The sequence below is a fragment of the Emys orbicularis genome, chromosome 5, assembly GCF_028017835.1.
Source record: "Emys orbicularis isolate rEmyOrb1 chromosome 5, rEmyOrb1.hap1, whole genome shotgun sequence".
Lineage (NCBI taxonomy): Eukaryota > Metazoa > Chordata > Testudines > Emydidae > Emys > Emys orbicularis.
Genome location: NC_088687.1, coordinates 15,427,654 through 15,448,691, shown reverse-complemented (window position 1 = coordinate 15,448,691; position 21,038 = coordinate 15,427,654). Strand labels below are relative to the sequence as shown.

The 21,038-nt window shown below is 38.5% G+C and overlaps 1 protein-coding gene across 1 annotated transcript; it reads left to right on the top strand.

The window, feature by feature from the left end:
- The first annotated feature begins 1,036 nt into the window (after positions 1 to 1,036).
- On the top strand, positions 1,037 to 20,621 carry CNOT6L (CCR4-NOT transcription complex subunit 6 like). The gene is made up of 11 exons (XM_065404714.1): positions 1,037 to 1,154; positions 1,726 to 1,912; positions 2,632 to 2,717; positions 5,074 to 5,163; positions 7,487 to 7,555; positions 9,291 to 9,448; positions 10,543 to 10,697; positions 11,909 to 12,060; positions 13,655 to 13,882; positions 15,081 to 15,283; positions 17,575 to 20,621. The coding sequence occupies exons 1-11, from the start codon at positions 1,043 to 1,045 to the stop codon at positions 17,785 to 17,787; spliced, it is 1,653 nt and encodes a 550-aa protein (XP_065260786.1). The 5' UTR covers positions 1,037 to 1,042; the 3' UTR covers positions 17,788 to 20,621.
- The last annotated feature ends 417 nt before the right edge of the window (positions 20,622 to 21,038 follow it).

Below are 21,038 nucleotides of genomic sequence, written 5' to 3'. Positions count from 1 at the left end.
ATTTTGTTGTTCAGCACAGTCTGAAAGAGTGTATAGGGAGAACCACTGCTCACCACATGATACGTAAAATATATTAATCTTTTTTACTGGAATGGAATTTCAGAGCTCTCCACTCTGCTGAAAACTTACATCATTTGAACTTAGAGAGACAAGGTGGGTGAGGTAATATCTTTTATTGGACCAACTTCTGTTGGTAAGAGCAACAAGCTTTTGAACTGCACAGAGCTCTTCCTCAGATCTGGGAAATGTACTCAGAGAATCACAGCTAAATACAAGGTTCAACAGGTAGTTTAGCATAAGTAGTTAGCACACATTCTAAGGCACCATTCAAGGTAAACGCAAGCTCAGTTTGAAAAGACTATAAAGCATGTGAGATAATCAGAAAATCTAATTGCTGGATTGGCTCTAACCCTATAATTAAATAATAATGCTAATGGAAATTTACCTTTCACCTTATTTTTCAATTTCACCAATCATAGGTAGTGTAAGAGACTCTTGATTTAAACATTGGCAGGCACAATGCAGAAGAAAAGCTTAAGCATTTATAGAAAACAAAAATGTGGTTAATGCACCTACACAGATCCAAATTACAAAGAATTTTGAATCTGAAGCTTGAAAAAAGGACTTTTATACCTGGAAATTAAATGGCTGTGAATTACATACAGTACACTGATCTGAAGACTTTTCCTTGTTTGTATCCAATAGCAATGAGGTGGATATTCAATAGCAAGTAGATGGATATTCTGGAATACTCTTGAAATTCTGCTAGTCGATCAGTATAAAATAATGCAATTATTCTGACTTTAGAAACCAGACTTCCATGGAAGAAACTCCCCTTTCCAACATTGGCCCTGATTCTGCAAAGACATGAGCACATGCTTAACTTTACTTATGTATTGTGAGAAGTACCATTGAAGTACACACATTTTTGCAGAAGCAAGTTGATGGAGTGTAATCTGTCAGGTGGCTTGGTTTTAAAATGAAAATCTGTTGTTTCAGCTATGTACTGTAATAATCATGGCAATCTTTCAGACTAACAGGGATGCCAAAGGAAAAATATGATCCGCCAGATCCTCGCAGAATTTACACCATCATGTCAGCAGAGGAGGTAGCCAATGGGAAGAAGTCTCACTGGGCAGAATTAGAAATCTCGGGTGAGTTTTTTCAAATCTTGGCATGGCTAAATTGCTGATTAGGAATAGCTCTTGATGTATAGTAACACTGATATGAACTCTTCTCTTATAAAGATGCTCTGTTTCAGAGAAGGGAGAGAACATAATTAAAGAAAAACACCTGACTTCTAGGATCACTCAAGAGAATTTCCAGTTTAGCCTCAAAACACTGTCAAGTTTTGAGTTTGAATAGATTTGGTAAAAACTAACTTGCAAAAAGCAGGTTTGCTCCTGTTTTTTTTTTTCTTTTCTTTCCATTTCTCCTTCCTACTCAAAATAAGTATTGGATGGTCATTTAAAACCTGTTAGTGATGAAATGTTGCAGATAAATTCTGCTGAGTGAGTTCAGTTCTTCCGCCTGGTGTATATTTCAGCACTTATTTAGGGTAAGAAATCAAAATTCCATTCTATTACCAGGAGTGGGATTTCCACATCTGATCTTTCCATGCAGCACATTAAAAGTGTACCCCTCCATTCCCTCTGACTTGTGCCTATTGTCTTGACATAATAAAAAGCTGTTTGAAGACCCAGTTCTTTACATTTTCTCTTTTAGGTAGAGTGCGGTACTTAAGTACGTCACTTTGGTCACTGACTCACTTGACTGCTCTACACCTCAATGACAATAATCTTGTTCGCATTCCACCTGATATTGCCAAGCTCCATAATCTGGTTTACCTGGATCTATCATCCAACAAACTCCGAAGTTTACCAGCAGAACTAGGAAACATGGTATCTCTCAGGTGAGAAGCATTGCCCTGGTTAACTTCCCAAGAGTCTGTCAATGATGCATATTTGAACAAGTGAACATGAACTTGTTCACTTGTTCAACTTTCTGAATAGATTTTTCTGAAAAACTCTTAACAGACTTACAGTAATATAGACATGCAAGGCAAATTAGTTTTATTTTTAAGGAATCCTCTGTAGCATTAAACCTCCAAATCCCTGAATGTTTTATTTTGTTTTTTAAAGTATCCCCATATGTCTGGCTAATGTTTTACATGGATAATTCACTAATTACATTGAGCTAATGTCCGTTGCTACAAATGTTCAATGCTGGCTTTCAGCCAGCTTGCAAATAAAAAAACCCTTTCAACTAGCCATTGAGCCCACAAGTAGCACTTCTTCCCTTCCAAATAAAATGCTTACTCAGTTTAAAAAAAAGATTTTTTTTCTTATCCCATTTAAGTGACCTTCAAAGGTCAGTACAAAAATTAATGTAGTTTCATACTGCCTAAACTTGAGACCTTGTGCATTTATGCTGTCGCCTTTCTCTGATGTATTTTGGTATTTAGTTCCTTATCTTTGAACTTAGAGATGTAAAAGGCTGTAATCTTATTTATAGAAAGTATAACCATTTTAAAACCAAAGTAGGCATCCCTCAAGAGTATCACCGCATATAACGTCATGAGAATGATCCTTCTAAAATGATGCTAATAAACTACTTTTTCATCTGTTGCAGGGAATTGCTTTTAAATAACAATCTGTTACGGGTTTTGCCTTATGAACTTGGACGGCTCTTCCAGCTACAAACCCTAGGTTTGAAAGGTAAGTGCACTTCTAATAATTTTCCTGATTTGATATTTTTGGGTTCTGTAGCTTTCCATGGTATTTTAAAACTCCCTTCCAAAATAAGTCATAGTCTAAATTTGTGGCATGCATGGCTGCTTCTGCTGTATTTGCTCCAGAGACCTTCTTTCTCCCATTCCTAGAACAAAATTATACCTAATAAATAGAACTGTATAAATCATACTAAAACATTATTTTATAATAAAAATTCTTATCCACATCAGATCTACTAACAGCTTTATTTAGATGACTCTATTGTTCTTGGAGAGAATAATTTTAACACTTAACTTGAAACAGAACAATTAAATTATAGAAAGCTACCAAATCAGTCTTTATGAATCTGGATACTCTTATTCCCATCCTGTGCAATGAGCAAGAAGGAGGAATTCACAATAATAGGTATGACAGACTGACTACCTGTGAGGACTGTAGAGGAGTTATTAAAAATGTTCTGATTGTAAGTTAATAACAATTTAGTCTGAATTCTAGTCTCCTAATAAACATCAATATTTACTCAGAAGATGTATAACTTTTTGGGAGGATATATAAAACAAAAAGCAGGCGTTGCAGGGAACAGATCTGGACAAGCACCAAATTGTGTAAATTTCCCTTTTCTAGCAAAATAGTATTGCACGGTGTTCTGTTTGCACCCTGTCTTTGTCCAATAATATGATTACGTTTTTAATTTAAAAAAATATTCTCCTGCACATGTTCCACTGGAGGTTATTGCAGGTTCTCCATATGAAAATAATTCTGCATTCTTAAAAAATCCAATATACTTGGCCTTCAATTTACAGGAGGCTGAGATGGCAAGAAAGATACTCTAGAAGGATTATGAATGCTTTTAGAAGGGGAGAGTAGATGAGATTTCAGGGCTGTGGAGGCTGTTTTAGAAGAGCAAAAACTGGCTGACTAATTAAGTAAAAATGCATATACTTCCCTGATAAAGAGAGTATTTATTACATTAGAGTTTGTATTTTGAGGACTTGGGTTTTTAGGGGGAAAATTCCAAATTTGGAAAGTTTTGGGCAAAATGTCCTGCAGATTTCTAGTAACCCTATTCATAAATTTATTTATTTTTTGGTGTGTTTTTTTTTTTTTAACTTTGTTTAAAACTTGGTCTGTGTCCAAAGTTTGCTAATTTGGAAAATTAAGCAAAATGCGTTCGGCCAGATTTGAGATAAGCAAGGGTGAATGAAGTCTCCTATAGGGCACTAGTAAAAGACTGATCTTTGAAAGTTGAAACTCTGCAAGTAAAATACTCCACACTGGGCAGAAGAGCATTCTTTGGGTTTGAGGAAAAATGAGTTTTTCAGTTTGGCATAACTGTCAAACTATGCACTGGGTATACTCTATACAAAGTTTCAAAATCCTTGAGTCTGGATGCTCTTGGGGAGAGATGCATTCTGCATGCATGCACAGTTAGGAAGTGCATCGTGAGGCTGTTTCTCCTGAAACCTCTTTATTTTACCCAGAAATTGTTGGAAAGTATAATTGCTGGCTCTTACATTCAGTTCAGATTTTTGAAGCTTTTGGGCTTTGTAATATGAAATGCATGCAGCCTGGGAAAGCTTGAGAATGGTATCAAGCATTTGCCTCAGCGAGACTTAACATTTGCCCCGGAGCAGTGCCCATCCACCGATGCATGTGTTTAATGGTGCAATGTGAGTGTACATGTCATAGTCCAGTGGTTTTCAAACTTTTGTACTGGTGACCCCTTTCACATAGCAAGCCTCTGAGTGTGACCCCCCTTATAAATTAAAACCCCTTTTTTTATATTGAACATTATTATAAATGCTGGAGGCAAAGCGGGGTTTGGGGTGGAGGCTGACAGCTTGCAATCCCCCATGTAATAACCTCGCAACCCCCTGAGGGGTCACGACCCCCAGTTTGAGAACCCCGTCATAGTGGCACTGCACATTTTGCTACAAGTAGCTTATCTGTGTCCTCGAACTGCCCATTTTGTCCTTCCCTCACTACTTTAAAAAAAAATAAATATCAGAAAACAATGTTTTTATGCAATAATTAAGTGCATAATTTCCAAATATAAAAACAAATGTTTTTAGCGAGTTTGAAGTAAAAACTATAAACCACTTAAGTTACTGCTCAGTTGAAATGAAATGAAAGTCTGCTATTATCTATGCTAGCTATTTCTATATCATCTATCATTATTATATTCTAGAATTCTAGAAATTGGAAATGGAAAAGACCGAGTGGATCATCTTGTCCATCCCCTCCTGGGGGAGCTATTCCTCCCTTTCAGAAAAGTCCAGTTGCAGTGCAAGTTTTGATTCGGGTAGCTAATGATCACAGTTTTGTTCGGAATCTCTTTCAGGCAATCCTTTATCACAGGATATTCTCAGCCTGTACCAGGACCCAGATGGAACACGAAAGCTACTGAACTACATGCTTGACAATCTAGCAGGTAACACAGCCAAAAGTTTAGTTTGATATACATATCTAACTGCCAAACACTTTCACTTGTATTTGATAGCATTGAATTGAGGGTCTGAGTTTCTGAATCACTTCTAGCTGCTTTTATGTTACTGTCAAGTCCAGGGACTCCCGCCACTAAAATAACAAAATTGATATAGTAGTATTGTAACAGCTATAACTTGTGGTAGAGCATGAAGAAATCTAGCTTCCTAGGTAACTGGATGGCTCAGGGTTTAGTATATGGAATATGGTGCCCTTTACCGCTAGATCACTGGTATGAGTCCAGAACTGATCAGTAATGACAAAAGGTTTTGGCTTCCTAAAGCTCTTCCTTGAAGGGATTTGCACATGCAAAAGAAGTTGGTGAGCATCAGTGTGCCCTAAATCTATAAAAACCTGCGTAATTGTTGGCAGTCTCAGTAGAGACAAGGATTAATTTGACAAGGAACCAAGCTATCCTTTCGTCCGGAGAGGTTGAGGTACATTTGCTGGGTGACATGGGAAAGGCTTGCACAGTCACTGTCCTTGTTTTAGACCAGGGGTGGGCAAACTTTTTGACCGGAGGGCCAAAAACGGGGTATGGAAATTCTATGGCGGTTCCATGAATGCTCAGGAAATTGGGGGTAGGGGTGCAGGAGGGGGTGAGGGCTCTGGGTGGGGTGGGGCCAGAAATGAGAAGTTCAGGGTACGGGAGGGAGCTCCAGGTTGGGGTGCGGGGGGTGAGGGTTCTGGGGTGGGGCTGGGGATGAGGGGTGCAGGACGAGGCTCCAGGCTGGGACCAAGGGGTTTGGAGGGCGGGAGGGGGCTCAGGGCTGTGGCAGGGGGTTGAGGTGGGGGAGGAGTGTGAGGGCTCCAGTTGGGGGTGCAGGCTCTGGGGTGGGGCTGGGGATGAGGGGTTTTGGGGTACAGGAGTGTGCTCCGGGCTGGGACCAAGGGGTTTGGAGGGCGGGAGGAGGATCAGGGATTGGGCAGGCTGTTGGGGCACGGTGGGGGCTCAGGGGTGCAGACTCCGGGCGGCACTTACCACAAGCAGCTCCCGGAAGCATGTCCCCCCTCCGGCTCTGAGGCGCAGCCAAGCGGCTCTTCGCGCAGCCCCGTCCGCAGGCACCACCCCTGCAGCTCCCATTGGCTGGGAACCACGGCCCCTGACCCTGACCCGCTCTCCTACTGGAGCTGAGGGCCGGATTAAATGGTCTGATGGGCTGGATGTGGCCTGCGGACTGTAGTTTGCCCACCCCTGCTTTAGACCTTATTAGTAAACAGAGGGCTTCAGTTTCCTATTTTGGTATTTTTCACTCTTATATTCAGATTGCAAGCAGCATGATTTCAAGTGCTCATAAACTTCAGTCCAGAAATACCACTGTGATTAAGGATCTCACACATTTGTTTTAAATCCTGTTCTTATGGGGTTATAACTTAGCCACTCTTAATTCACTGCTGAATATTTTAGCTTGTGTCCAGTTTCCCCCCTTCTCCCTCCTCCAAATATTTGGACACAAACTGAAATAGAGGTTGGTTGTAGGTTTGTTTTATTATTTTAAAGTATTTGGTGTATTTGAGAGATTTACTTTGTAGTCCTGTCTACAAACAGACTCTCTTTTTGAAGAAGCATTAAATACAAACCGTAGTAAGATTTACGGGGTCCTTTTGGTAAGACATTCTTTAAACATTAATGACTTCCCATAACTTTTCTTTAGTGCAGTTTGTTAGAAACTTCAGTTTATATGCAAATTGAATAAAGAAAAGTCAATCCATCACGCCTGGACTTGACTGGTATGTGTTGTAAAATTATTACACACAATTTCCTCAATACCATTTTAAAAAAAGGCTTTTTTCTTGGACAAAGACCTTTGTAGTTTTATTGCCACTCATGCAGTACATGCAAACTGACTATGGCATAAATAAGGTCCCCAGGGAGAGGGATTTCAGTAACAATACCAGATGAGAAAATTTGGTCAACTTCACAGTGGGGCAGAAGTGTTTCAGTGACTGCCTTGTGATATATTAAGAGCAACAGAGGATTCCCAGGTGCTGAGAAACCACGGAGAAGCTATATGATTGCTGAATTTGCTATTTTATTGCACTTACAATTTTTAGGCCTTTGTATGATGTTTCATACCCCTCTTTCTTTCCTTGAGCCTAAACAGGCTTTGGAATTTCATGTGATTGGGGCATAGCTCGCTCCTCTCTGAGTTTGTCTAGCACACTATGGAGCACTGCTGCTGAGCCATCAGCTCGATTGTAAATTAAGATAGTGACTTACATTGATACTTAGAAACACTAAATTAAATGAATCACTCTTGTAATTTCAGTTCATCCAGAGCAGCTGCCTTCAAGGCCGTGGATTACTTTAAAAGAACGAGACCAAATTCTGCCCTCAGGTAACTTTGTGGCCTGTCTCCCTCCTTTTCCGTCAATGCTTTGCTGACATTTGAAAAACACGTCAAATGTTTGTCCTTAACAGTATTAAGCATAAGTTTTATGTCTTTAAAATTTGGGTCAGTCTAAAAATAACAGCATATTTTTAAACTTTCTACAATTTATTCGATGGCAAAGATCTATTTAGATTATTGCTAACTGACTGCAATAATCTCTAAACCATACAGAGAATTAAAGTTTAAAAAAAAAAACCGTGAACTGTTTTGGGTTCTTCCCTGTGCCAACAATGGCCCCCCTCTAGGTGTTTTGTGCCACTGGATGAGAAGCATACCACAGCCTCGCTTGTGCTTTTCACTTGGTGCAAAAGCAGTTACCTTCCCAAGGTCAGAGTTCAGTGTCTCCTAGGTGTACAGCCAGTGACTGCCCTGATAAGGCAGATACCGAATTCAGTTTGACTTAAACCAAGGAAACTTTCATGACTGTTTCACAGAAATAGTGAAAATCATAAAATAACTGCACACAAATACCACAGGCAACACCTCTAGACTGCTACTCAATGTAGTTCCAGAAGCTCTTGGATCTGTTTTTGTTTTCCTTTCCTTCTCTCTGCTCCCCTGGTCCTTCAGCTGCAATAGGACAAGCACAGGAATGCCTGGTACTGAAGTTAGTTTAGTGCCCTCTGCTGCTGCTTGTACTGAACTGCAAATATCCACTTTAAGAAAAAAAAAAATTAAAAATGGAACAGCTTTCCTTGGCCCAGTACAAGTTCCTCTCTCTCCTCCTTTTTTTTCTTGTTAATAAAATTGCTTGTTTTAGAACAAGAATACTTTTTTCTGTTCAAACTGAAATGCATTACGTTAGTGATAACACGACAGGGTCTTCAGAGAATGATGTGGCTTCAGAATCACAGTATTGCACCAATGCCATTAGTGTAGCGAATAATTAAGGCTGCCAGTGATTCTGTTAAGGTTTCTTTTTTTAATAACAGAGGTATAGTTGTAACTCTCCATAATATGGATGGAACATTGTCAGTGTTTTCTCCAAAAAAGGTTATTCATGACATTTCTGCTATATTTTGCCTTCTGCTGGGCATGCATACATCAACTTCCTGTGCTGTTTAACTTTTTTTTAAATGAATTAATCTCCTGCCTCCATAAAGTAGCTAAAGCAATAGATATTAGCTCTCGGCTCAATTAGCAATCGTTGCAGCTATATTCCTTGCTTTTCCCAAACAAAAATCCTGTAGAGACCCTTGGCTCCTCCGGATTCTTGCTGAGTCACTAAAGTGCAAAACAAACCCTAAAATAGGAACCTGATTGACATATCGGTTGCATTTACAACTCCCATTGATGTCAGTGGGAGATACATGTATGCACCGACCACTGTACTTTATTTTAACAATAGTTGTTTCCAGGTTTCAGTATGCCCAAAATGGGTAATAGTGCAAACGTAGGCTAAGCAACTAAGAACTCTGCGAACAGTTACCCTTTCCACAAACAGATGCATAATTTGCACATGCAAGTGAGAGGTGCTTTTTCCCAGAGTTTAGCCTTGTATGCCAGTTGTTGGCTCAAAGGACTCCAGTTAATTAAACTCTTAGGGAAAAAACCCAGTGCTCTTATTGAGATATTGACTTACTTTCCAACACAGGGGATGTAAGATACAATAGGTATCTGAAGAAAAAATACTATGTTTTATTTATATTCATCAGTAATCCCCTCTTATGTTTCCTCCTAGCTTCATTCACAGTTATGTGTTACAATGTGTTATGTGATAAATATGCCACCCGGCAGCTATATGGCTACTGCCCGTCCTGGGCATTAAATTGGGAGTATAGAAAAAAGGGAATCATGGAAGAAATCGTGAACTGGGATGCAGATATCATTAGTCTTCAGGTAACAGTAACAAAACAACAATTTTTTGGCTTTTATCTGAAAACAGAATACCACCTTTTGAGCCAATATTCTGTTCAAAGCATTTTATCCTAACTGTTAGTGATGAACCTCAAAGTGTTTGTTACAGAATGTGTGCATAGTTGCCATGTTGTAATTTTAAAATGATAGAAAACTAGCTAAACTAATACATAACTTGCATTAGAATTTCTACTTATTATCTATAAGCCTCCTAAATATTTTACTACTTGGGTTGTTGTACATCAACAGGCTTTACTGAGTAAAGGAAGAAATTGTGTTTTAACCAAAAAGCTGTTTTCTCCAATCTCCTGTTGTGACTCCTATCCAGTGTAGCACTTGTGTATATGCTTAACTTCAAGCATGTGAGCAGTCCAGTTGAAATCAAAGGGGACTACACACACGCTTAAAAGTTAAGCCGTGATCCGCTGAATTGGCACATATGTTGCTATCATGTTGGTAGGAGTTTATCCTAAGCGTTGAGTACAGTTAAGTGGTGCTGGCTTTAAAGATGATCTACTTTTTGTTTTTAAACAAGATATAGTGTATTATAAGAATAAAAACCATCACCCAGGAGGAAGAGAATAGATGCTTGAATTAAAAAGCTGACACAAGCTGAGAAGCAGTGGTGTTTGGTGTCCAAGAAAATACATTGGTCTAGAATGGGGAGAACCCTTCAGTAAAAGAGAGCTCACCAAGCCAAACACTAATGGCTGCTGCATAGTAAGAATTTGTAACCTAGGAGACTATCCACTTTTTAGCTGTCAAAAACAACTGGTGTGGTTTCCTGTTGATGTTCAGGACAACTTCTCAAAATACGCCTGCCACTTTTCCTTCTTAAAACATCCTTTTAATTTTGATTTCCAGGCATCCCAATCTGTTTATCATACATCAGACAACTAGTCTAAAATGTGATATAATGTTCTGTGTAAGCAACATAAATGTGTGGTTTTGGCAACAAGTTATTTGGCATCATATGCTTGTATTGGTTGTGTACATAGAGTGGTGGGAGCATTTACTTATTTTATTAACCTGTCACTGATTTTCTTCATTGTAATGTTAACTGTATTCAATTCCAGGAAGTGGAAACAGAGCAATACTTCACCCTCTTTCTGCCAGCATTAAAAGAGCGTGGGTATGATGGATTTTTTTCTCCAAAGTCACGTGCCAAAATCATGTCTGAGCAGGAGAGAAAGCATGTGGATGGCTGTGCAATATTCTTCAAAACTGAAAAGTAAGGGACAGCTTCACAGATATCTTCTTTTTTTTATAAATGGAAAGAATCAAACCGCAGCCCTGGAAACATTTTTCCTTAAGTCTGAAAAAAATTAATGAAACTATCAGTTTGCTGCAATGGGTGGCAACCAAATTAGTATGCTGGAAAGCTAAAAATTGAAATTAATGTGAAGTACATTTTTTTTCATTGTCAAACAACAGAGTTGTGCTTCTGTTAGTGGTGTACTTACAATGGTACCTTTCCATTCACTTTGCAGATTATACACAAAATATTCCCCTCCAAGAAAGGGATATGAACTGAATTAATGGAATAGCTTCACTATATTGATACTAAGTTTCTAAAATCTACATACTATACAGGCAAAGACAGAGATTTTTACATCTAGAGGTTTGTTGCAGGCATAGGCCCACCGTCTGTATTCTGACTATAAAGTGGGTACACTTTTGTAATCTCTTGTTTTGTGAAGAGAGCTATAGTTTTGTGCTGTAAATACCAGAAACTGTAGGTCGGGTGGGGAAAGCAGCGCTGTACGCAATCCTTTTCCTCCTTGTACAAAATCTCGTGATCATTTGCCAATCTTGCATCAATGAAACTTTATTCTCTCTGATTTATAGTGTGCTGGTGGTTATAACCTGCTGTAATTTAAGGTTATGTGATGCTTCCATTGTAACTCCAATTCATACCTTTTTAAAAAAAAGAAAATAGTTTGCCTTTTTGGGTTGAAATGTTCCTCGTTTGGAATGGTTCAGGTAGTTTTGGATAAGGGTTGTCTGTGAGGGATGGATGCACAGAGACACTAAGAACAAACCTCAACACATCTCTACCATGACACCTATAAGAAATCAGAGCCATCATAGAATTGTCTATCTGACCCTACATGTAGTCAACTTTCCTAGCTATAGTTTAAACAAAACAAACCTCTGAAAATAAATTGCACATATTTTACCTCATCCATTCTTAATTTTTCCCTTGCCTTTTTTAGGTTGTATGCTTTTGGGGGCAAGAACAGTCTTTTAGAGTATCTGAGTGTGAGTGAGACAATAGGCCCCTGATCTCATTTGGCGCCTTTGGGAACTATACAGAGAATAATAAATTGGATGTTTATGGTAAACTTTAAAATGTTTTTAATGCAACTGCCTACTTATGGATAATGCTGTCCACATTTGCGGGTTTTTTTTGTTTGTTTTTTTTGTTTGTTTTTTTTACAGATTTACATTGGTGCAGAAGCACACAGTGGAGTTTAACCAGGTGGCAATGGCTAACTCTGAAGGATCAGAAGCTATGTTAAACAGAGTGATGACAAAGGACAACATTGGAGTTGCTGTGGTGTTAGAGGTGCACAAAGAATTATTTGGAGCAGGTCAGTATAACCACCACTGCTATCCTATGTATTGCTAATGGGCAGTATTTGTTCAGATGTAATTTTTTTATAAGTGAATTGCTCCTCTGTAGACCAGTCGTGTAAGATATTACTGCATATAAGATTCTTGGCCAAATATTTGCAACGGAGCCCTGTGCAGTAGACTACTTTGATGAAAGCTCTTATAAAGTGGGAAATTTCTTGGTCACTCTGAGATTAGATATGACACAAGTTGTTTTGAAAAATATATTTTTACTGTTTCACATCAAGAAGTTTTAACAGGAGCGTCAGGCATTTGGTATTCTACTCAAGATTCTCATTCTTCCCTACTTTGATTTTACTTTACTTTTCCCCAGGCAGGAGTACAGACCTCTCTCCCAATAGCTGTTAGTGCTGTTCAACTTTTCATCCTGATGTCTCTTTCCTCTTCATTTAATCCTTCACGGCGTCTCTGTGGCAGTGCTGATGTTCCTAACTGGTTATCAAACAGTTTTTTAATAAAGGATGATTAATTAGTGATGTCTCACAAATGTCATTCAAAGAATCACATGGCTCTTTTTTGTCACCTTCCAATTTTGTGGCCTTTTTTATATAGCCCTGAAATTAGTAGGCAGTCTCTAATTGCAATACAGGAAGAGTCTTTTAACTTCATCTCCTATCTAGTCTGTAGTCTCCGTCCTTAGGGAAGTAAAAGCCCTAGCTGTACTGTTTCAGCAATAGAACTCTTAGTGCATGACCCTAATCAGGAGCTTGGCCTTTTCTTAGCGAACAAATTGCTATACCAATAGGCAAGAACCAGTCTGAAAAACGTCTGCGTTCCTATGTTAAAACACTGAATGGTGAGGAATTTTAGGTGGCTTTCTGTGCTTCAATTTTATTCTATTAAGAGAACCCAAAATTCAGGTGGTTCCCCTCTAGTAGTTGGGGATTGATCATTTTTCAGGGTAGCAGTAGGTCTGACAATTTATCCCGTTGAGGGGGAAGGTGCAAGTTATGATGTTAGCAGTAGGGGTGAGTTGCCAAGGGTACACAATTCCCAAGCAGTGTATTCCACAGACAGTCTGCTCTCTCACAGAAGTGGTGGTATACAACACAGCAGTGGTTATTGCACTGCCAAATAGGTAAGTAATTTGGTCACTGCTGTTGTTTGAGCTTTTATCTGCTGCTGTGAGTAATTCACATAATTGTACCAGTGTTTGGAAGACATAGCATGAATTATAGGTGACACTTAATTTAGTATCCTTTTTTTTTAGTACCCTTAGAAGGAGTTGTTTTAATTCTCTCAGATTAGACAGTCAATAGTCTTTCCAGGCACCATTTGCCTCATGTATTCAAAAGTTCGTATTATGAGACCTGTAACCAAATAAAGTTAATGTGAAACAAAATGTATTGCTAGTGTGGGATAGAGCTTTATTTGATTTGTTGCTAGACTTACCTTTTTTTCCAGTTGTGAAAGTAGGAGTATTTCTTTTCTATTTATCTACATTTCTAGCTGATACAGGAGTGGCAGAAATTTTGTGTTATCATTTGTAACGAGGTGGAATTGAATACGTTCACCTAATTGACTTCTTAATAAAAACTTCTTTTAATCCAGGTATGAAGCCGCTTCATGCTGTGGACAAACAGCTGCTTATTGTGGCAAATGCCCACATGCATTGGGACCCTGAATACTCAGATGTAAAACTCATTCAGACTATGATGTTTGTCTCAGAACTGAAAAATGTCCTTGAGAAAGCCTCCATCAGGCCTGGCAGTCCAACAGCAGATCCTAATTCTATCCCTCTGGTGCTGTGCGCGGATCTTAACTCACTGCCCGATTCAGGTATTTAGAAATGGTTCATCACTTTCACTATTGTCTTTGTTCACTTTTGATTTTTATTAGAATGTTCGAGTCAGCCTTCCACCCGACATTTGTATGGTATGTCAGTATATCCATTATTATTATTATTATTATTATTGTGGAAAGCTTTCTTAATAAAATCCATTTGTGGTTCAAAATTCCCAAACCAGTTAATATAACTCCTCTATTTGAGCAGATATCAAATACTTTTCAGTATGTTGTTAGCACTTTAAGTATTGGTCATGCGCAAGATTTGGTAAATATTGAGTATAATAAAAAAAGCATAAAAAGATCTAGGGTTGATATATTTCAACTCAAGTTTGATATAGTAGTAGTAATTATTATGTATCAGAAGTGTGGTATGCCTGTTTTAGACTAAGAGCTTGAGGAGTGTTAATATTTAGGAATTCGGAGTTCATGGTTTATTGCACTCTGGGTGAAAAGCTGACAAAATAAAATGAGGGCAGAAACTTGAGGTGAATATACTGTAGTACTTCTGATATTTAACTCTGTAATCAAGGAGAAATATACAAGAAAACTTACTTAGTGCTGGCTGCCACTGTACAGTTAGTATTCATTCTTACTGTGCTCAGGGTTTTGAAATGCTTATGCTGTCAAAGCTGGCGGAGAGCCCTTTCATTATATAGATGCACTCAGGAAGTCAGACCTCACTAAAGGTGACTTAAAAAAGAAAAAACTGGCGCGCGCATGTGCACACACACACACTCTCTCTCTCTCTCTCTCATGTGGAGACCATGATCTTTCAACGTGGTTCTTAACCTAAAGGCAGGGTAGGCAACCTATGGCACGCGTGCCAAAGGCGGCACGCGAGCTGATTTTCAGTGGCACTCACACTACCTGGGTCCTGGCCACCAGTCTGGGGGACTCTGCATTTTAATTTTATTTTAAATGAAGCTTCTTAAACATTTTAAAAACCTTATTTACTTTACATACAACAATAGTTTAGTTATATATTATAGACGTGTAGAAAGAGACCTTCTAAAAATGTTAAAATGTATGACTGGCATGCAAAACCTTAAACCTTCATTAGAATAAATGAAGACTCGGCACACCACTTCTGAAAGGTTGCCAACCCCTGACCTAAGGTATTTAAATACTGTGCATGTTGTGTTTCAATAATTAATTAAAACAACTAATTGCATCTTTGTTTTGCAAACAGGTGTTGTGGAGTACTTAAGCAATGGCATAGTAGCTGACAACCATAAGGACTTCAAAGAGCTGCGTTACAATGAGTGTCTCATGAACTTCAGCGGCAGTGGAAAAAATGGGGCTTCTGAAGGAAGAATCACGCATGGCTTCCAGCTCAAGAGCGCCTATGAAAACAACTTGATGCCTTACACCAATTACACCTTTGATTTCAAAGTAAGGGGTGATCTAGTGAATTTAATTTCTCTTGGACTGAAATTTACCGTGAGAATTACCATGCTGGATCAGACCCAAGGTCCATCTAGTCCTCTGTCCTGTCTGTGAGAGTGGCCAGCATTAGATGCTTCAGAGGAAGGTGTAAGAATCTTGTAGCAGGCAGATGTGGGATAATCTGCCCCTCAAGCATTAGGTGTTATCCTAATCTCAAATACTTAAAGGTGGGCTTAATCCGTGAAGCTAGAGTCTAAATACCCCTTCCAGAATTCTGGATGTTCTTGTTATCCATATAAATGTCCAATCTGTTCCTGAATCAAGCCAAGTTACTGACCTCAATGACATTCTGTGGGCAGTTAGTTTCAGAGTCTAATTACATGTTGTGTGAAAAAGTACTTTGTTTTACAGGCTTTGAATTTGCTACCTTTTAATTTAATTGAAAGTTTGCTTGTTCTTGTGTTATGAGACACAGTTTGCTCCAGCATCTTTTATTCTGACAGCTCAATCTCTGCTAGCACCTCATTTTTATGACCAACAAAGAGTGGGTTTGGAACAGGTATCTCACCAACATCTTTGGTGGTGAACACTGATACAAATAAATCATTTTAGCTCCTCACTGATTTCCATATCTTAATTGCACTCTCTAATCTGGTGTTCCAGCAACCTTCGATTGTTTGTTTGTTTCACAGGCTTCCTGCTTCTGATATTTTTACAGAATTTCTTGTTGTTATACCTGTTATCTATTTGCTCTTTGAATTCCATCTAATCCCTCTGAATTTCCTTCTTGCCTATTGCCTACTGTAGTTATCCTTCTTTTAATCCTTTACTAGGTGTAGGTTTCCAAATTTTGAAGGACATCAACTTGTCTTGAATAATCTCTTGGACCTTGCTATCGAGTCATACTGGTTTACCACTCACCTTTCTGCTTCTCTTCTTGTTCAGCACCGCATGTATTCCTTTTGAGACTGTTCTGTCCTTATGTAACATCCAGGACAAATCTAAGGATTTTGTTTTCTTTACTTTTGATTTTGCAGCCTTTTTGACTGGTCCCTTCATTTTATTGCCTTCTCTCTTTTCTAAAGTTTAGTGTCACTGTGTTTGTTTGCTTTTTGGTACCATCCTTCCCCTTAGATTGTTGAATTTAATTATATTATGGTCGCTATTATTTGGAGGCTCAGCTATTACTACTTGAATCGACTTCTTTTGTGAGATGTTCAGGTATCTCGATTAAGAAACAGTACAATGAGGATGGAGGGAGAGTACATTTCTAGAGGATTGAAAAAATTGCTTCTGAACGTGCATAGTTGGCATCTAAGAGCTTGTCTACATTACCCGCTGGATCGACAGGTAGCGATCGATCCAGCAGGGGTCGATTTATCACATCAAGACTAGCGCTCTCCCATCGACTCTGGTACTCCACCAGGGCGAGAGGCACAGGCGGAGTCGACGGGAGAGCGTCAGCCGTTGACTTACCGCAGTGAAGACACTGTGGTGAGTAGATCTAAGTACGTCGACTTCAGCTACCTGAATAACATAGCTGAAGTTGCGTAACTTAGATCTTTTCCCCCCCTCCTCACCCTCCACAGTGTAGACCAGACCTAAGACTTTGACTATAACTTAAGCTCCATGTCTTTGTGATGAGGAAGATGGAATAGTTCCTCTACCCAGCCTCATGGGTGCAGGGGTTAAGGCGGTTGTATTAGCTGGTGGTTTGACTATGTCCGCTATGAATGGCAAAGGGCTTCCCCCAAAAACTGCCTTATTAGGGACAGGAAAAACTTCTTCAGGATGTCTAGTCAGTGTTTGCTCCATTTTGCAATAGTCTGGAAATTCTAAGCTCATGTAAAAAACTTCAAATTGAGTTACTTCATCTTATCAATAACTTTGCAAAGTTACAGTCATCAAAATGTAGCCAAGTGTGCTTCCACCCTGTTAATGCAGCCTTCAGAAACCTGTCTCCAGCCAAACAGTAGCAACCACAAAAAGGGAAATGTGTCCGTTCACGTCCAGTGAGGAACTATTTAAATACTAAAATTATGCACAGATAATATATTTAAAGTAAATTAAATGTAAAATACGTTCATTGACTGTTAATGCACAGTTAAAATAAAAAAGTAAAGATATTTAGAAAGACAGCACTAATCTGGCCACATGAATTGTAAAAACATGCTTTTAACATCAAGGAGTGGGAGCTAGCAAGTGTGTACAGCTGTGCCAAATACATTTTAGGAAAATGTTAAACTATAACTTGTGACCTGTCCTCGTTTTAACAGAATGTTTCTCTCTCCCTTTAGGGTGTGATTGACTACATTTTCTATTCCAACACTCATATGAACGTGCTTGGTGTCCTGGGGCCTTTAGATCCTCAGTGGCTGGTTGAGAACAACATCACTGGGTGTCCACACCCTCACATCCCTTCAGACCACTTCTCACTGTTAACACAGCTCGAACTCCATCCTCCGCTCCTGCCTCTTGTCAACGGTGTACACTTACCTAACAGGAGGTAGTGGAGCCCTGCCCCTTTGAGGGCTGGGACCTGTTGTTATGGACCTGTACAGTTGTAAATCAAAGTATGTAGGAGTGAAGTATGGCCAACCTTAAGCTGCTTCTTCAAGCTCCTTTCATTGTGTGTTTTGATATGAAATTTTGCACATTTTGGTGCATGTTGGTATCATTTGGCACTAGGGCTGGAACCAAAGTATTATTCCCTTTCCAGGATTTTAATTTAATTTTTAAACTGGTAAGCTTATTGTTTCATTAGGAAGCTGTGTTTATAAAATGGGCAAATCCGATTCACAACTTGCATCGTAATCTATTTAAAATTAATGCTTTCTTCCAAATCACAGCACAACAAACCCTCCTTTTTTTAAAAAGAAAAAATAAACTGATAAATACAACACTTCAATCTGTTTCAGTTGTAAGGGAGAATAATTAGAAATACTATTTTACTGAACTCAAAATGGAGATCTGGGTTCTGCATCCAAAATTAATTTTGCACATTAGCAAAGCACTTAATATTTAACTGTAAATTATTAACAGTATAACCCTCCCCCCACATCTAGCTAATACTGGAAAACCAAAAATGGTTGCATATACATATTGAAGGGCTAAATCATCTCCTGGCGCAACTCCATTGACTGCAATGGAATTATGCCATCAGAGAATTTGGACCTGAGCATTTAATGCCACATAGAACTCTTGGTTGGCAGACAACATGGTGGTAACTTTCTTGGAGCTCTTTTTTTGGTTAAGAAATTCAAACGGATGGCCTGTTTTGAGAGGTCTAACAGAGAAATCTCCCTACTTTGACAAACCATGATGGGAAACTTCTGCAATGTAGGTTGGGAACAGGATTTAGAAGCATAAAATTAAGAAATTGCACTCAAAAAATCAGCTGCAAGTTTTCTTATTGGTGAGTTCTGGAAGAGCAAATACGTTCCAACTCAATATATAGGTTCCCGTTTCTAATGTTCAATTGCAAAAATGATAAACTTTGGATTGGAGGTACTGGTTAAGCTAAGGTACAGGAAAAAAAACCCTCTGGAAATGATCTTACTTCTATCTCCAAAGTGAAGGTTAAATAGCTGTCTAGGTGCTTTTTTGTGTGTGGGGGGAGAGTGGTAGCCATAATCATTCCTTGGATTATTTTTTCCTGACCCTAGTTGCCAAATAGCCATCGTATGCTTTTAATACTTTGTTTTTGTTTTCAGTCCAGGTTGAATTAAAAAGCTGCTGGTTCATTCCCAACTGTTAACGCTCTTTAGCTGTGTTGGAAATCTTTCTTTTTACGCTCTAAGGGGCCAGTTCAAAACGTTGTGCCTCAAGAGGCAGTAAACATAATGCAATTTTCTGAAAGAAATTGGTTGGCTGCTTAATGTTTAAAAAATATATATATGGCACCGTAATAGGAAAAGGTTGTGTCTGTGTTTTTAAGTTTTTCTTTATTCTGCTTTTTTGCTGCTATAAGATTTTCTTGAATTTATATTTTAAACTTTTCATGCACTTTACTGTTTCTAGTCTCAAAATGTGATATTTTTAATAAAAAAGAATTTTTCCATTTATGTGAATGAAATTTTTAAACAGATAAATAGCCTATATTTATGTCTCATTCATAGATTTAAAAAGGGTCACCTTTAAATTGTTTAATTAGTTTTAAATACTAAGGAGCAATCTTCTGCCTTGCAAAACTAATACTTTAGCCTGTTCCATCATTCTTTAATTATACATTTCCTTCCTCATTGTTTTCATAGAAAATCAGGCTCTAGTAGAAAATGTTCCCTGTATTTGTTTGGGGGTGGGATGGGATGCAGCAGTTGGTTCAATGAAACCGCAACTCCCTTTCCAAAGTGCCTTGGAATGGAGGCATCACCCGTCATCCAATATAAAATTGGAAGTTATTGTAGTTGAGTGAAATTTAATATAAATAAAAAATGTTGTGCAGCACAAGAAAACCCAACCAACCAATAAACAAAAAACAAAAACCGTTTTAAAGATTTTCCTCTAGGTGCAGGTATCTCTTTTTATATACCTCAAGTGTTCAAGGCCTAGGCATGCATATAAATTGAAAAAATAAGTAGCATATAGTACTGGAAAGTAGAATAGCATGAAAAACTTAATTTTGTGGACATTACCTTTTTGTAATCAGCTACTGTATTCTTTTTGTTGTTGTTGTTTTTCTTTTGGAGGGGTGGGTTCTCTGCTCTGGAGATATGCACTAACAAACCATTTTCCTCCTTTCATACACGCATGTTAACTAGCAATGTGAGCAATATTTCCTACCATACTTCACTCCCAATATTTTTGAGATGTTTGTATAAAATGGAATTTAAAGTTCACCTATGATTGTATATGAACTGCAGAGGAGCCTGTTTATAAATAAATTTAAAAAAAAAACACAATCTTTTGTAGTGTTGGGGGAAAATAAAAAAATTGGGCAACAGAAACAGCTTAAGTTTTATTTTCTTCTGATTCATAATTAATTTGAGGCACTCTGTTGCAGGAAGGTGTTTAATTGGGTTTTCTCTGCTTCAAAATGCATTCTTCAGAATGTCCATTAGCCTGTTATTTAAAAAAAAAATGTAATTGACATTGCACAAAAACTTTTATGTTGAAATGGGTATTGTTTGTTTTAGTTGGCCCACATACCTGAGCATGTTTATCCACATTTCATGTGTGTGGTTCTCTCCTTCCCCCCCACTCTCTCGCTGTATTGCCTTTTTTTTAACAGAAGGGGCAGTATCTGTATTGAGCTTCCATTTCCGGTGATCAGAAATGCTGCTGTCCTTAGTGTTTTTGTTTAAAATACAGAAAATCTGGAACTCTGTCAATAATAAACTTAAGATGAATGACACCTTTAGATAAAAAACATGCGTGCGCATTATCCAGATGTCGACATACATTACCATATGTGTCTAGAGTGGAAACTCATGGCTTTAAGTAGAAAACCTACACATTCGAAGTCTAGCTTTTCCGCAGTTGTGATTCTTCTGATTGCGAAAACTGAAAACTCAGTACCCTATAAGGTAGAGGGGTATGTGTGTGTGTGTGTGTGTTTGTTTTGGGAGGGGGAGCAGGCAGGGAAGAGGCATCTGGGAAAGTGGTATCACTAATTTCACAATAGATAAATGTACAACAAAATACACACAATTATTCTCTCTTCATCACTGATGCTTGTCTCATAGCTTTAAACATTGGGAACACTGCAGCATCCTCAGGACTGGTCACAGGAAAAAAGTTCAAATTCACATACTGCTCCTTG